The following is a 12,485-nucleotide window of genomic DNA, read 5'->3' on the forward strand; positions in this document are numbered from 1 at the left end:
TAAAGTTTGCAATGGAAAGTAGCAGCAGCAATGGAAAGAAAGGTACCAAAGGGCAGCAGGCTCAAATGATTTGAGAAGTGATACCCACAAACTTGTCTTTTATGTCTTACACTACTCTGGTCACTTTTTTAGTGGTACAACTTGTGCATTTTGGAACATTAAAACAAAAATACGTCAAATATGCTAAAGATTTCACCAAACTGCTGAGGATTTTATTCTGTTAACTTAAAATTAAATTTGAATGACATTGAAGAAAAGCAATCAGAATCTATTGACTTACACAAGGTCAACTAGAAAACATATGAAGACGAAAACCACTCGTGTTCAGTGAGAAGCAGGAGCTACTGTAATTACAATGGAGTATACTGTATAGAATGTGAAAGCCCTCTGCCCTCCAGAGCACTAGACTGATTTCCAGCATCTGATGTCATGTTGGGGGGAAAAACATCCAAGGAAAGCACACCCTTTCTTTAGTCAAAACTGCTCACTGTTCAATCACATCAACCTCATATGCATATTGCTACATTCTCCAAATAGACTCAAGGGAAGCGCAAGTAAATTTAATTATCAGCTACAGGAGTTTTACACATATCTAAATGTAAAAGGACACTTTGCATTATTTTAAAAAATCAGGATTTTGCACTGGCTTCAGCACTGAAAACAAACATTTCTGCTCGTTCTCAGCACAACACTATCCTCCTCTAGCCAGTAGTAGAGCTTGGTTTCAATTACTGCATTTCCTCCACATACCAACAATGCTGTTTTCTATCAAGTGATTTTTCTATACTTCCAAAAAGTATATTTCATTCCCTAAGCACTATATGAAAATAGTTTACCTAAAAAATAATGGACAAAGCAATGGAGCAAATATTTTTTCTTCTATAGAACCTCTCTTCCGTATTAGCCATTTGTTCTGCACTCTTTCAAGTTGCGCCAAAATTATTGGATGGAAGTCAACCATAAAAGTTTGCCTTACATTCAAAAAAGATTTACTTACATTAACCTTGAAAGCTTGAACAGTATTATCCAGGAGAAGTACGTTGCACACCACTTCTGTGTGTTGTCTGTCCCTAGCCAGTTCTGATGCTCGTACATTGTAAGTCCTGCCAGTTGGCAACCGGAAACGCGATGTCATTACTGTCCACACGGGGTCTACAAAAAGAATAGTAGTTAATTCAAGGAAATTCTTAATTCTTTCAAAATTTCATTTTAGGATTAGCGATAGTTCTAAATTAATTCACCAGAATCATTTAATTGTATGAACTAAGTACAAATGAACAAATATCACTGCCAACCATAACACATCAGCTATTGGAGCTAATAAATGCCAACAAACAGATGCGCGTGGGAAAACAAGATCACATTGCATTCAGGCAAATTGCCCCCTGCATCAATTCCTCTAATGGTTGCCGGTACTTTTCATGTAATTGAAGTTAAACCAACAAGATGGTAATTTCAGAGTACTATTTCTATCCCTCAGTGCCCTTTTGTCAATAGAAATGTATACTCCGATCACACTGAGTTCAGCAGGTAAATGCACAAACCAGTGGCATTAAGCCAGATATATTTCTGATCTAAGCTCAGTTAAGTCATCTCAGTCAAACTGAGATGAAAAAGTAACAAAGGGCAATTAGCAAGGAACCAGCTCAGTGGAGGGGGAGAAACAGATATAGATCAGTAAGTTTTACATAAAATGTCACCTGGAATATTTTGCATGCTATTTTCAAGTTGCAGCAATATATATAAAAAGGGTTAATCAATTGGGAAAGGATTATAAAAAGTTTCCGGTTTAAAAACAAAGAAAACAGATGAAAGAAATCCTCATTTTAACAAATGGTCATTTCAATTATACGATGTCCATCAGACAGCATAAAGAATAGAAATCCAAGTAACAACCCAAACTTCGTAGAAGAGGAAACACTTTCCTTGAAGCAACAGCAAAGGGAATACTATAATTAGAAATAAAAGTAGATGCAAGAAAAACAAATTTCATAAAATAATTTTAACATTGTGTAGGGAAATTATTTTGCTATAACAGAACGTTAAAGATGTACAGAACTCTGAACTAATTAGCAGTGATATGCTTGATAGCCCATTTAGCCATATCATATAGCTGTAACTGTAAGTGTTTCCTTATTAAATGTGAACTTGTTCTCAAGTAAAATGCACTGCAGTGAGGACATGAATTAAAATTCAACTTCCAAACTATGTGCTACTTTGGTCTTAGTTTTTGTATCGCCCTGTCTCTGTAGCTCTCAAACTTTAAAAACTTCTTCATAAACCTCTCCCTTCAAATTAGCCTCAGGCAGAGTGGGTGATGGTGTGAACAGAATAAACATTTGATTGGTGTACTCGCAGTATTGGTTTTGGGGATTGATCAGAAGGACTGCAGAGGATTCCAAACCTGCACACTCCTATGTCTGCGTTATGATTCCAATTTGAACCTTCATATTTGAATTTTGTTATTCAGAGGGTGATAAACCTAAATAAACACAGAATAGATTAACTGGGTTTTAATTTAACATTTACAAACAAAAAGAGATTACACAGATGATTTCAAGGCAAAACCAAAATAATTCATCCAAGGAAGGATAGGACTGGATTTTACAAGACTACCTTTCTATAGTAGCAGTTAACTAGACTGTTGTTGGAATTCTTGCACAAATTAATGAATTAAAGAATTCTGAACAAGTAGATCTGGGAATTAGCGATATACTCAAAAACACACTGCGTTCAAATAAAAGAATGCCAAACACTGAGCACACTCAATTATCTCAAACCAATTAAAATGATGCCAAATACTGAAACCTATAAAAAGCAAAATATTGTGGATGCTAAAATCTAAAATAAAATAGAAAATGCTGGAAAAGCTCAGCAGCTCTGGCAGCACCTGTGGAGAGAGAAACAGAGTTGTTGCTCCAAGTCATACGGACTCGATGTCAACTCTGTTTCTCTCTCCACAGATGCTGCCAGGCCTGCTGAGTTTTTCCAGCATTTTCTGTTTTTGTTACTGAATATTTATTGCTTCTACCCCCTTTATTAAGTTACTAACATTCCTCAAAATGAATCAAAAAAAGATGCTGTAACGCACATTTGTTGCCTGCCTCAGGGCATCTTTAGTAAGCAACAGTAGAACAACCTATCAAGACATGTCCAATTATAATAGTTTTTTTTTAAAAATTCTTTCATGGGATGTGGACATCACTGGCAAATCCAGCATTTGTTGCCCAATCCTAATTACCCTTGAACTGAGTGGCTTGCCAGGCCATTTCAGAGGGCAGTTAAGGGCAGCCATATTGCTGTAGGTCTGGAGTCACGTGTAGGCCAGACCAGGAAAGAAAGCAAATTACCTTCCCTAAAAGGGATTAGTGAACCAGATGGGTTTTTACAACAAATCGATGATAGTTGTCATGGTCACCATTACTGAAACTAGCTTTCAATTCCAGATTTATTGACTTAATTTGAATTTCACCAGCTGCCCTGGGGGATTTGAACCCTTGCCCCCAGAGCATAAGCCGGGGCTTCTAGATTATTCATCCAGTGATATTCCCACTACACCACCATCTCCCTATCAAAAGAGCATTGAGCCAATACCAAATATGGTTCATAATTACTTTAAATGGCTCTTGATATCACAAATGTGAACTTCAGATGGCCAAATAATGCTGCATTAACCTCCTTTGGAGGAGGAGATATTTTCTTGAAAATTAAATATACATTAATCAGTGATGCTTATTTCTGTACAGAGCAAATTAAGCAATTAGACAAAGTGAAATGTCCAAGACTGAAACGAGTAGAAAGATTCAAAATGGTCATGGTGGTGAGATAATGCCAAGTTCAAGTTTTAAAACCTCTAGGATTGTAACTATGAATAAAGAGTTGAGATCTGGGACCGGGAAATTTCTAAATTTGGGACAAGAGAATTAGAACATGAAAAGGAGAGTGGACAGAACTTGCCAACATTAGCTGCCCTCCAGGGCCTTACTCAAGTTGCCATTCTTTACGTACCAGTACAGACAACAGAAATTATCACATTCACGACAGATAACTTGGCCTTTTTACAAAAGTTCCATGCTACCTGCAAGTTTTTAGGCAGGGCCAAATTACAGATGGACAAATTCAATATTTTTCTCACATGTAACAACAGGCTGCAATTCGAGTATGCGGCTTGATTTTCCATTCAACAACCCCTGCTAGTGGGTACTCAACCTTTACACTTCTGCCACTCCAGCTAATGAGAAAAACTAAAAGCTTAGGGAGGAACTTTCTAGATTTAGTATATGTAAATAAAGCGATAATGGGCAACATAATGAAACTGACGGTAGACAAATCACAAAACCTGATGATTTCCATACCAAGATATTAAAAAAGGTGTTAAAATTGGACGAACTTTAGTCTCTTGATTCAGAAATTGTTCCCTTTGATTGGAAAATTACAAGTGTCACTCCATTAAGGAGGGTGGGAAAGATAAACCAATAAATTATAGGCCTATTAGTATAATGTCTAATTACTAGAATCCATTGTTTGGGACAGAGTGAGCACTTAGATAAATATGAACAAACTAGAAAGAACCTACATAGATCTATAAATTGCAAATCTTGTCTATCTAACCGAACTGAAGAGGTTACAGCATGGTCAATAAAGGAAACTATGGATATTTATGAACTTCCAAAAGGCATTTGATAAAGTTCCACACCAGAAATTGTTAATAAAAATGAAACTGCATGGATTGGAGGCAACTTATTGGCATTGGTAGAGAATTGGTTCGGAGGTCAGACATTTTAGTAGGAGATAATGGGTATGTACTTTAACTGGCAAGTTGAGACTAGTGGTGTCCCTCAGGGACGTGCATGGAGGTCTCAGCCTTTCATCACATATCAGCTTAGATGAAGGAAGAATAGAGAGCCGTATACACATGTTGCTGTTGGCAATAAATTAGGTGGCTAAGTAGTATAGTTAGGAACAGAAAGTTGTAAAGGGACATTAACAGATTAATTGAGTTGACAAAATTCACGAATGTCCTTTAGGGAAGGAAATCTGCTATCCTTACCTGGTCTGGCCTACATGTGACTCCAGACCCACACCAATGTGGTTGACTCTTAAATGCCCTGAAGGGCAATGGGATGGGCAAAAAATGCTGGCCTAGCTAGCAACCCCCACATCCCGAGAACAAATTTTTCAAAAAAATTATGGTATACAGAGTTCAATGTAGGGGAAGTGGTCATCCACTTTGGATAGAAGGGCGACAGACCACAGTTTTTTTCTAAATGAGCAGGAAATGGAAAAGCAGAGAGGTTTAAGAGTCTATGTACAAAAACCATGAAAAGCTAGCAGAAAAAAACACAACTTAAGGCTAATGAAATGTTTGTATTCAGTGCTCTCGAGATAAAAACTAACGGGTGAAGTTATGCTAGTTGTATAAAACTCTGGTTCATCCAGAGCTGGAGTACTAATCAGTTCTGGTTAGTGCACTCAAGAAAGGATACACTGGCATTGGAGGAGGTACAGCACAGATTCAGCAGAATGGTACTGGGAGTTAAAGGATTAAATTGAGGGGAGATTGCACAGACTAAACTAGTGTCACCTTGAGTATAGGAGATTCAGGGGTGATCGAATTGAGATATTTAAGATGATTAAAGGAGCTGGTAGGGGAGATGTTGAGAGATTCCAGAACAAGTGGGCATAATCTTCTATGTACTGCATCATGGGGTCATGAATACTCTGTGACCTTTGTTTAAGGAAGTCAGGATGCAGCAGACATGTGGCATTGTAGCAGAGAAACGGTATGATTTAATGTATATTTGTCATATCAAACCACCTGATTTCTGCATTAGGAGCAAACTCAATAGCTATCCTCTGATGTCAAGAAATGATCATGCCATCCTTTATGTTTCTTTTCACATATCCTCTTCTTCCCCTTCCCAAATAGTAACACAAATCACTGGATCTCTGAAAAATATACCAAACCTGCATAACCCTCAATCCCTTCCCTGCCAAAAAATAGGAATGATACCTAGTGTGATGCAGTTAAAATGAGTCAGGGTGAAAGATTAAATGCAGAAAAGTTGACTGAAACATCCATCTATCAGCAATCCAGGCAGTAACTATACAAATGGCCGTTTACTAAGTATCTTTAGTTTCTGGATGAAGTTGATTTGAACATACAAATGTTCCTCCACAATATACTACATTATCTAAGCTAAATTCACCTTTCTGCACTGTTTCAATCTGTAAATTGGACCAAAGATAATTTGTGCCACATAAGGATGACATGCAAATTTGTGAAGCGTTAAAAAATACCCCTCTTCTTCCCGAACAATTCCATACAGTATAGAAAAAATAGCTGGATGCCTTTGGTTTTACACACTGAAAGCCACAGAACTATACACATCAAATCCCTGAAAAGGTAGTACATTATCTCTTTTGAACTTCATTTTGCTTTGCTTGAGGCAACCACAAGACCTTAAGTATACTAAGATCTCCTCAGTTCATTTGACACCAATTTCACCAAATTTCAGCATTGATCACTTCTAAAGACAAAAACATTTGAGCTCAAGGCCACATTTCTCAAAGGTGAATAAGCGTGATGCAACATGCCTGCTTTACAGTTGCTATGTGGCCAAAGTTTTGATATTATCTTGAATATAAATTCCTAAGCTGGATTGTTGTGGGAAAATTTGCAGTATTATGAAACAAAGGAATTGCTGGCTTCCTTAAAAGAAAACTATGTGGAAACATAGAAATGCTGCCAAAGTCACGAAATGTCTCCAAAAAAAAATGGACCCGGACTTCAAAATGTCTTTCAAAGTTTCAGCCCTGACTTCTGACACACTGCTGAACTGAGTCTATTGTATAACTTCAGTGTCCAAAGTACAATGTCCTGTTGTGTGCCTCAAAAGAAGTGTGTTTCAATGAGCTATTTAATTAGTATCCTGCAGAAGCTCTACAGCAGCACCAAATCTACAAAGCCTCATGCTTGAGAGAGAAAAAAAATCAATTGGCAGGAGTTCCCAGTCACACTCAGTAACTGTATGTTAGCTTCCTACAGGATGGGTCAATGTGCTGAAACAAACCAGCAGCCAGATGCCTGCTCATTAGTGCGTGAAAAGGAAACCTAGCAGCCAAGTGCACCATTACCCTAAACCACCTCCTGCTTTTGGCTGTGACCGCAGATTTGGAAGAGTAGTCACAAATCAAAAGCACAAAAAAATTCATTTTTTAATATATAAATCAACTGCACTCCTGTACATGTATTTTTGATAAATGTTCTTTTTTCAAAACTGTAATGATACTAGCATTGCTTCTCATTGTATAAACGGATTCTAAAACAGGATTACATTAATGTTTGTGGCAATTTCAACATATTAGTCATACTGGTAGAACAAATTCATCTCAGACTTGTAACAAAAGGTCATGCATGCTTGATTGAACAACATTAAGAACCAGCCTCTGAATATTTATACGCCAAATTTCTTGTAAAAAAATTGTACAAGTGCTTAAAAATTGCATTTTCAGACAAGTGCAAAAACTATGGTTCATCTCATGCCCACCTCCTTACATCTCCTCTCCCTATGCCATTCATCATTGTAAAGGCACCCTGTCAGAGGCCTTTGATAATACCCCAGGAATACTTGAGTGAATTGCGTTGACACAGTTACACAGCAAAATTCAACAAAAACTAATGTCAAACTCTTGATGTGGAGATTTGGTAACAATAACTAATTGCAATCATCAACAAATTAATGTAAACGAGATGGTCATGAGGCATTTGACCATTTAATCTAGTACTTGCCTTTAATGCATTTTATTATTGCAAACATATGGAACATTCTGGACAAAATTATGCCTCTTAGTTCATCAAAATTAATGACTGCCAAACAAAACTTCCATTTTGTTTTAAAAATGTAATGTTTTAATGAAGTGACCTCATAATCCTCCTCTGAAGTATTTTCCAATGTTATGTTCAAGTCACAGTGGCCTCTGGCTGGTCTCTATTAAATCTGACTCATTCAACAGCACTTACGTCAACTATTTTCCCAGATGGCCAAAACAAAAGGTGAAGTCTGGACTGATCTACCAAAAAGCTTGCCAAGAGATCAGCAATATAAAAACAAAACTACATTAGCAAACAGAATCACAACTTATGTAATTAAAATATTTCCTGTTCAACCAAATCTCTCAGAACTGGGTTCCTTTGTTTTTATATTACACAAAACAACTTTACTTCACAAGAGCATTCTGGGTTTCATTCTTCTACCATTACATTCTTCTCCCCAAAACTGACAAACTAGATCCCACATTGATCATCATTGGGTAGACTCAGAAATCCCATCTTACCATGAAAATAAACACTGTAGAGCTTATTTTGTTGTCTCTCTTTTGCTCTATTAAATAAATGTTGAAAACAGAAAAGAGAAGGATATAAGAGATCTTTGGAAATACATCTCATTTTGAAGAGGTGGTTTAAGACTACTTGTTGTATCCTCAGACATTCTCCCACAGGAGCTTCAGCTTGCATCTTACAAGTGAAACAAATATTCTAATCTGTTCTACCAAAGGCCTTTCTGCTTGCAATACTGTAACAGCAAGTTTCATTGTAATATAGATGTCAACAACAGATTCAAATTGAAGACAAAGATAATGCCTCTTCAATACCCAGAAATTATCAGTTAAAAAAACACAATGAAGATCCTACTATTTAAAAATAAAAATACAACACATACAAATTGTAACAATAGTGGTCTTAATCGATTCACCTTTAGCATAGCTAAAATATACTGATTTTGCTGATCAGCAGTACATCAAAGTAAAGGCAGGCTGTTTCTACAGAGCCTTTAAAAGGTTGTAGTACATTCAACGGAAGAGAATTATTATTAACTTAGCTCTTGTTATTTAATTATTGTGCAAAACGATTTTCAAAGCATCAATACTAACTGCACAAAAGGTAGAGCTAACATAAAGTAGCAGCTGTAGCAACTCACAGCTTTAATTGAAGACTTCACAACATAATGCTAATCCACAAGGCTAATGATTTAACTGTTATTTTTAGCAAACAAAATTTTATAGGTATCGTGCAATGGCAAATATTTCACGGAGATGGTAGATTATCTGCAAATAACTCCACTTACCATTTCCGAACCAGGAGGCAGGCAGACAACCTGCACACAAATGTCTATGAATGCTCTAACCACTAAAAGGCATGAGAATGGCAGAGACTTAATTTCACTGGAAAAGGGGTGGGGAAAGAGGGTGCCAGAGACATCCGTGAATAGAAGTAGATCAATCATGCAAACAGAAGACAAAAGCTAGCTCTGTATCACTCCACAATGAAGGTGCTACTTTTACTTTTACGAATACATCCCCTTGCAGTAAATATTCAATATCATGCTTCTTGTGGCAAAAGGAAATTTATGTTCTGTCTGAAATTGAATCGGCATTTAACACAAGTCTTAATTAATATCAGCATAAGCTTGATTCATTAAATGCAGTAAGTCACACATTGCTGTCTGTTCAGATGCAAACAGTAACTGCTTCTACAAGAGTGACATACGCACAGTCCAATCCTCATTGTGTTCAATTTGATTGTAATGCTGCCTGCTACATATTCCGTGCACATCAGTCCATCAATTTTGAAACAGGAACATGTATATATAGAGATTTGAAATCAAGTTCAAGCACTCATCAGTATTAAACTAAAAGAAACCTCTGAGTATCACCTCATACACCTTCAAAATACAAAGAATGGATATCAGCAGCAAGTCTTAAATGTAAACTCCATGTCCTGAATAAAATCGAAGATCCTAAATAGATGAACACAAATAGAAAGTACTACTGTAACTACTGAAGGAGTGAATCCCCATGACTCTTCTTGCAGACAAAAAATCCATTTCCCATCATCTGATTCAAGGAAGCAGATGCACATGTTCCCAGTGCCTTTCTCAGAAGAGTTTAATCTTGTACTTCACGGTCACTTCCTTTATTGCTTTTATAAACAGCTTCTGCTTAAAGCAGAAACGGTCTCAGCCAAGCGTCTTATTTGGGCTACAGCTCCACACTTCATTCACAGTTTTTTAAATCTCAATTTAACTGATCAGCACTTATGCAGGATACAAATGCTTTTGTAGAGAGAACATGCACATGTACTGAAGCCAAGTTCTGGTCATTTTCATACTAGGTACTATATATGACAATGACGTAATAATGACTTCACTAATTATACAGCCTTTGTTCAGACAAACATGTACGCATGTCTTTCGGAGGAGACGTTAAACCGAGGCCCAATCTTTCTGCTCAGGGGGATGTAAATGATTCGATCGCGCTATTTCAAAGAAGAGCAAGGGAGCTATCCACAGTGTCCTGGCCAATATTTATCAATCAACATAAAAAGTGAGATTATCTGGTCATTATCACATTGATGTTTGTGGGAGTTTGCTGAGCACAAATTAGCTGCCACGATTCTTACATTATAACAGTGATTACATTTCAAAAAGCACTTCATTGGCTTTAAATCGCTGAGATGTATGGTGGTTGTGAAAGCGCTATAAAAATGCAAGTCTTTCTCTTTCACTGTAGACCATACTGGTTGTTGTTACAGAACACACATGGAAGTGTTTTTTCTCAACAAGAGAATGCAATTCCAAGCTACTTAAAATTTCTGAATGAACACAATGACAGCTATCATTACCATATTAAGAATCTTTTCTGAAAGTCTGCTTATTCCTCCATCCAAAATCATTGAAGCCCTCTGATTAGAAAAGTAAAAGGACTTTTGTTTTGCGCTTTGTTAACCGTGGGCATAATGCATCTTATTAACAAGGGCACTATCTAAGGCAGTGGGCGATAGGACTCAAGTGCTGCGGCTCTCTTGGATATACCCCACCCCATTCAACTGGCTACTTATTAACTTCATCTTCACTTGCATACATCTTGCTCTTTCCCTTTTCCAATCCTGTAAACAAAATATTTTTTTTCTTAAATCCATCATGCCATTCCTCCGCATATTCTGGTTTTACTTTTCAAAAACACTCCAATGAAATAATGTGCCCACTAATGCTCAGTTCCTGATGGATAGCACTATCAATCATACAGCCTTTGGGAAGCATAAAGCAGTTATTAAAACCACAGAGGTATGAATAAAAACAACTAGTAGCTAACTACTTGCTCATACCCTGTAACAACTGAACGTTGCATTTTTCAAGTAAATTTCTAGGTGCTCATACAGAAAGTGCACAACTGCAACTAAATAAGTCAGTGCAGCAGAGTGGAAACAAGGCAAAAGCTAAGCAGTTTAAAATGTTTGCAAGATTTAAAATATGAAACAACTTCAGAAGGGCTCTCTGGAATGTTACTGTGTGAGTTTGCCATGTATCTAATCAAGAAATACTATAAAACATTCTTACAATATCAATAGACGCTGATCAAATAGCAGCAAATTGTAACAAGCAACTGCATCAGGAGCAAAAAAAAGTCAACAAATTTCATTAAACTCAACTTTTAAAATATAAAGAGTCTGAATGCTCCTTTTAACCTTTCAAACTGCCCTTTTGTCTTACAAATTCAAAACTAAAAGATCAACCACAGAAATGCTAGATTTTAAAAAAAGGAAAAGGGGATCTTACACATTATCCGAGTAAAAAGGAATGGTTTAATTTTAAACTGAGCAAGTGCGTTGTACCTGCTGCTGCACTAGATATTATTAACCTGGAAATCATTCTGGGATCCACAGCCTAAATTAAATCAACAATCTCATCTCAATGTTGAGAGAACAGGATTTAACAATGTTCAATGTTGTGAGAACAGAACAAAATTTAAATTAGCAGAAAAGTGTAATACGGTTCAAAGGCTTTGGACGTACCATACATGGAACCTTTGAAGCAAAAGGGACACTGAACCTCTGAAGCAACATATATTTTAAGATAGGAACTACATTGCTTGACAATTCAGCGAAGGAAGCAGGGTCAAGGCCAGTAAGTAGGCCTTAAACCTGACACACAAGTATCAAAGGAAAGTCAACAAGTGTGGGAGGAGAACTTAAGCATCAGAAGCATTAAAGCACGTTTACAGACCCAAAAATGAATGCAGCATTTGTATTATGTGTAGTCATTTTCCCAAGATTTGATCAAGGATATAATGGGACATTGCACCCTCTCTGCAGCCATAGAGAGCCTTGGCAATGAAGTTTGATTAGCTAACTCTTCCCCTCCCCCACCCCCCAACCCACCAAGAGCCTTGTAATTTTTATGTACAGCTGCACAACTTCCCCTCATTTCCATCACAAATCAGCAGCTGTCTCAGAGACAAACTATAGTCACTGATCACACATTATGCACTCATCCTAAGTGAATAAAAGGTATTTTGCAAACCAAGCAGCAACTTCAAAAAAGTGAACAGGTTATGTCAGCATACCTCTTTTTTTTGTTGGCTAAACAATTATTTTGTAAGCCAGACATCATGAAGCAGCTGCAAAAGCATATAATGGGACACAG

The 12,485-nt window shown here is 37.0% G+C and overlaps 1 protein-coding gene across 4 annotated transcripts in view; it reads right to left on the bottom strand.

Annotated features, from left to right (window-relative positions):
- The window catches only part of ptpn4a (protein tyrosine phosphatase non-receptor type 4a), a 237,294-nt gene that overhangs the window by 207,070 nt on the left and 17,739 nt on the right, over nucleotides 1-12,485 (bottom strand). For all 4 annotated transcript variants that reach the window (XR_013578008.1, XM_078552592.1, XM_078552590.1 and 1 more), the window contains exon 2: nucleotides 998-1,152. Coding sequence is in view for 3 of the 4 variants with exons in the window: in XM_078552592.1 (XP_078408718.1) it covers nucleotides 998-1,152 (155 nt within the window). In the remaining variant the exon portion in view is untranslated. The remainder of the gene's footprint in view (nucleotides 1-997; nucleotides 1,153-12,485) is intronic.

This window comes from Cetorhinus maximus, chromosome 11 (assembly GCF_964194155.1).
Source record: "Cetorhinus maximus chromosome 11, sCetMax3.hap1.1, whole genome shotgun sequence".
Classification (NCBI taxonomy): domain Eukaryota; kingdom Metazoa; phylum Chordata; class Chondrichthyes; order Lamniformes; family Cetorhinidae; genus Cetorhinus; species Cetorhinus maximus.